This window comes from Pterocles gutturalis, unplaced genomic scaffold (genome assembly GCF_000699245.1).
Source record: "Pterocles gutturalis isolate BGI_N339 unplaced genomic scaffold, ASM69924v1 scaffold22210, whole genome shotgun sequence".
Taxonomy (NCBI): Eukaryota; Metazoa; Chordata; class Aves; order Pterocliformes; family Pteroclidae; genus Pterocles; species Pterocles gutturalis.
Window position 1 is genome coordinate 53,460 of NW_010141415.1, and position 5,551 is coordinate 59,010.

At 41.7% G+C, this 5,551-nt stretch overlaps 1 protein-coding gene across 1 annotated transcript; it reads right to left on the reverse strand.

Annotated features, from left to right (window-relative positions):
• Window positions 1-806: 806 nt before the first annotated feature.
• Window positions 807-4,772, reverse strand: LOC104458366 (monocarboxylate transporter 2-like; the record flags this gene model as incomplete). The annotated part of the gene is made up of 2 exons (XM_010084023.1): window positions 807-1,096; window positions 3,897-4,772. Coding segments are annotated over 2 exons (1,166 nt in total), but the record flags the coding sequence as incomplete, so codon positions are not given.
• Window positions 4,773-5,551: the final 779 nt, after the last annotated feature.

Below are 5,551 nucleotides of genomic sequence, written 5' to 3' on the forward strand. Positions count from 1 at the left end.
CTTTAAGACTAAATTTCTGCCCTGCACAGACAAAGGATCTGGAAGAAGGTCTCCTGTAGTATGTCGGGCTTGTGCTGGCCCCCTGCATAACATCACCTTTCTCAAGAAATTTTGCTAAATGCAGAGGTCCCTGAGAAAGTCCCTGGTCAAGCCATGGTGAGCCACTCCAAGTTCCTTCCTAGCATGCTCCAGCCACAAGGCCAGGCTGCCTCGCTGCCACGTCACGCACAGGCACGTACTGCCTTCATTCTGCTCAAGCAGCTCTCCCATGTTGTATTTAAGATGAGCGTAAGGTCTATTTTACACTTCCATGAGACAAAGGTGCAAGTCACAGTGCAGACACCCACCAGTGGAAGGCAGCCCCCAGTCCCCGGGATAATTCTGATGCTGCAGTCAAAGACAGTCAGAGAGTTTTGGCTGCACGGTGAGAAGATCCAGCGGCTGTAATACTCAATGCAAAGCCTGCTGCTGGAAGGGCTCGACATTGACTCTGATGGCCACTGGCCTTTTCACTGAGGAGTTACAGGGAATAAAAGTGGGGTGTTAGTTACACCCTTACTCAGTCTCTCTGGGAAATGGGAAATATCTGAAGAGAAATGTTGCTGGACCTTTGGTACGCAAATAATACTGCACTGTGTGTCCCAGCACTGTTTAAGAAACTAAACTTGTTTCTCTTCTAGTCTTCTACAACAAAGAAGAAGATGCACATGGCAGAGCATAGGGCAAAATTTAAAAACCTAGTGTGATTTCACAGCTAGTGTCAACCAGCCCAGGAGTAATTTCCCATTCAGCCCAGGAGAACAGGTTTAAACTTCATTTGTGCCATTCACTTCCTTCTTTAGTCCTTGTTCCTCTCTCAAAGGTTCCAGCTCAGGACCATCCTGTACGGTTTCTTTGTTCCAGTTATTTCTGACTTCATTTTCTGTCCTTGCAGATTTAGGGTCCTCTTCTTTTGCCTTTCTTTCCTTCTCCTCCTTGGCAAGCATACAATAATTATAATAATTCATGATGAACAAGAAGGTTCCTGCCAGGACCATCACAGCTCCACATTTAATGAACATATATTTATAGTCCCCAAAGGTATCAATAAGAGTTCCTGTAAAACATATATTAAAAAACAAACAAACAAAAACTTAGAGATGAAGGCAAGAATATTTTGTTTTCAGATCCTAAATATAAAGAGACACCTTTGGGGCTTTAGGATAAAATAAGACATTGTCTGTACTTCTGTTCTTTCTGATCTCTTCCACAAATACTCTGTTCCCACAAATACTTCACACATGTTCCACAATATAGCTTGTGGGTAGTTAACATTGATATAGGTAATACTACCAATAATTTGTACAGTTAAGTAGAAGGGGGCAGAGAACCTACATTGCAAAGTCTGGACTTTCTGGCACATCTTCTTTTTTCCATGCAGAGACTAAAGCCATCTGATCACACAGTCCACAGACATTTCTTTAATTGACTCCAGTGATCAACTACAAGGACATCCATTCAACTTGGTAGTCCTTGGGCTGCCAACAAAAGCAGCAGCTTTCGGGAAAACCTTCATGAGATGGCACCTGGCCACTGAGTCTTGTCTCAGACTCTTGACAAAGATCCACTAATTTATTCCACCATGGGTCATTCACCAGCGTTAGAGGGGACTCCACTTTTGGTCGCAGCTGCCCTTTCTGCATTTATACTCGTGATCTAAAGATGAAAGGTCATTGCATGGAACTGGAAAACATTAGTTCCAAGGAAAGCAAAGATGATGCTGTCAATGTCAGATAATTTCAATGCCAAGACAAATGTGACAGGCTCCTCTCAAAGGTTAATGCCTCTGCTATGGAGTTACAGAGTAATTGAAGGGAGATGGCTTAATTGAAATGTCAGTGTTCTCCATTATGTCAAAATGTAATGCAAATCTTATTGGGATTATGATCCTGAGCATTAATTCCCATTTACTTGTGCAACACAGACCATTCTTAACATCCCAAATCCTAATTAAAGTAAGACCTACTCCTAACCTGGCCTTCACAGTACAGATAGTCCTCCTTGAAACTGGCCCATCATCTATCAGCTCTCTGACTTTTTGGAATATGTTCTCCTCCTTAAAAAGAGGGACCTTTAATTACTTCCTGACTGACTCCTAATGTTGAAAAGCTGATGATTAATTATCCCACTGCATTACACTAACAAGGGATTTTATGGTCACCAAACAGATTTCTATATTTTAAAAAAATTATTTTTTAACTGGTTTTAGTCAATGATTCTTCCTGAATCATTCCTAGATGTCTTTCTACACCATTTCCAATGCACTGTGTTTTTCATGTTACTGGTGAAACATCAACCAAATGCTAATTGCAACAATTTTTCCTTTTCTGCTAATCAGGATGACCTAGAGGTCTCCTAAACAGGTTTCAATGAGAGTTTTAATGAGTAGAGTATTGGAAAATTCAACAGTAGGATAGTCTTGCCTCTTTTCCTTTGAGTATAAGATAAAGTCATAAAACACATTTGGAACAATTTACTTAGTTCATTAAAGCAGAACCCTGCAGTAGGTTATTAAAATGCCAAAGAACCAATAAATTTGCTGCTTATTAAAATGGTGGGGAAAACCCTACAAAACTAATATTACTGATTATTACATAGAACTGGTTTAGCCTCATTAGCAGTCTCTGGTCATTAACTTAATCTTCCACACAGAAAATTACATAATTCAGAAAACAGTAATTTTAAAATTGCATTTTCTTTTGTTTGTCATTAATTAAATAATGAATCTCTAAGACAGCAAGAGGATACAGCTGCTCTTGTCACAACTGTATGAGCTATATGGTAATATGAAGAATTAAACGGCTCTGCAAGATGTGTCATACAGAATATTAACCAGATCTCAGTTTGGAATCCAGGAAACGGGTTTAGACTGCCTTCTTTCTGTGCATTCTTTAAATTTATTATAATACTGTCATATCAAAAGAATAACTTTCATACGTTCAAATACAGACAGCACACACAACCTAATTATATATTTTAGCATACTTAAAGGTGACCAGTTTCCAAACCAGTTATTCTGGCTTGCATACAGGTGAAATGCAAACCACAGGACAGGGCACATAGACAGGATTGGTATCAATACACTGAGAGGATGTCACCTATAAAGCCATTTAATTCATAGCCAATTCAGATTTTGTAAAAGATTTGTACTTGAGGCAAATTCCAGATTCAAATATGGTGTCTTCCAGATATGATGCGTTCCTTAAAGAAAAAGGAGTACATGCTAAAGTGGGAAAGAACTGGAGGCAGTTAAAATCACAGGAGATCACTGCTCCCACCTATCTTCAGAGGTTCAGTATTGTCAGCATGGACATTTGAGGGTCTCTGTCTTTTGACATTTCAAACCATGCCATTCAAAATAAACCTCTTTTTAAATTATTTTTGTAACAGACTTAAATCTATCAGATGCTCTGAGATGACTGAAATCCATAAGTGGAAGTACTCAGAGCCTTAGAGGAAAATAGCAAATACTAGGCTGGAGTCGACAAGAGGATTTTGTGCTTAAATTGTGGTGGACTCCAGCCTTTCACAACAGGCTCTCCAGGAGGAGAGGTTCTTTGTACTGCACAAGTCCCACTCTACAAGTTCAGTTTAAGTGTTTGAAGGGATGAGGGACTAAAAGATCACTCTCCAGACTCTTGACTACAACCAGAAGACTACATAGACAGGAATAAAGAAGAAATGCTGGAGGAGATACCTAGGACCCACATTCCTTGTCCAATTACCAGTGGAAAAATGGTAGGTGGTAGGTTGGAAGCAGAAAAAACACATTTAGAATCCCTTCTTACAAGCTGTACTTGCAAGAGTCTAAATATAAGTGATAACCCAGTGGAAGCAGAGGGAGAAAATACACTCACCTCCAATAGGCGGTCCCAGCAATATCGTGCAACACTCTGCAATGGTGACCAGGCCAACAGCACTTGTGAACCGGACAGCTCCCACGAGGTCCATGAGCGTTTCAAAAAGCATGGCACAAACCATGCCAAAGGCTAAGCCAAAAAACACGGAGTAAACGACAAGCCCTGTATAGCCAGAAGCCAGTGGGCACAGAAGGTGGCAGGCGCCGTTGAAAGTAATGGCAAAGCTGAAAAAGTATTGAATCCGCGGCCTCACCCACTTGCTGTTTGCAATGATGCCAGTGCTAGGTCGGGCAATCATATCCACGATAGCGAGGATCGAAAGGAGGAAAGCAGCTGAATACTCATCAATGCCAATGTGCTTTGCATAGGGTGCCAGAAAAACAATGGGGGCAAAAAAACCCAGGAACATGAGCACATTTCCAATCAGGTAAATCAAGAACCCTCTGTGCTTAAAGAGGGAAAAATCGAGGTACTGATTGATTTTTTCACAGCAGTCCTTCCCTTCTTCCTCTTCCATTTTGGTCTCCATGGGGACGTTTGTGGGACTACTCATTTCCATGGCATCCTTAGTGACCTCTTCTTTCAGGGTCTCCTTTCCTTCCTCAATCGCCTGGGTTTTGACTGACGCTGTGGCTGCCCCGATGGGTCTGAAGAGAGCTCCTGCCACACAGCAGTGTAATAAAATTGCCCCAAGAATTAAAAAGCTGCCCCTCCAGCCAAAATTGTCAAAAAGGAACTGGTTGAGAGGGGCCAGGGTGCAAAGCATCACGGGGCTCCCCGCCATAGCAAGGCCATTCGCTATGGGTCTTCTCTTCAAAAAGTATTTCCCAATGATTATCACTGATGGCTGGAGGTTGAGAGCAAGGCCGAACCCTGGAACAGAGGAAAATAGCTGACATACACAAAGGAAGATTTGAGACCTATTTATCCTCAGCTCATTGTTTTAGACAAATTCACAGATAATCGGTCCACTAGTGGCTCTTCAACATGGTAGTCTGGATGCAAACTTTGCTCAGGATATCCCTAAGCTTCTGGCTGCCATATTTGGGGAAGAAAGCCTCAGAAAGCCTCTTTCGGTCAGAGAACGCCCCTTCCTTTTGCACTGCAAATCTCTTGGGTGGCAAACGTAATGCAGAGAGATTGCTTCAGAATAAATTGAAACAATACCCTCAACAAATGCTGGCGGCTTTTCTCCAGACACAGCAGCCTTGTTGAAGAAGACGATGGATTTATTAAAAAAATTACAACTCCCAGTTTGAGGAAGGTTGTTCTGGCTTGGACAGTGCTAACCACCAAAGTGCATCCTTCTCATGTGTGGCTGGGGCTGGCACCCCCTTCCATGGGTGGTGGGCATCCAATGCTGCTGCCAGTCAAACAGACCTGAACAGAAAATAACATCACCCTTCTCAGCAGCTACTGATTTGGTGGTGTGAGAAATTCATGTCTGATGCAAAAGATTAAGACGTCTGCAAGTACACAGCAAAACAGCTAATGAAGATGTTAATTAAACAGGATCCTAGAGTGTTTCTTTTAATTAAAATGTATTTTTATTGCATAAATGGTATGTCCTGGTTTCAGCTGGGACAGAGTTAACTTTCTTCATAGTAGCTAGTAAGAGGCAGTGTTTCGAATTTGTGCTGAGGAGAAGCTGA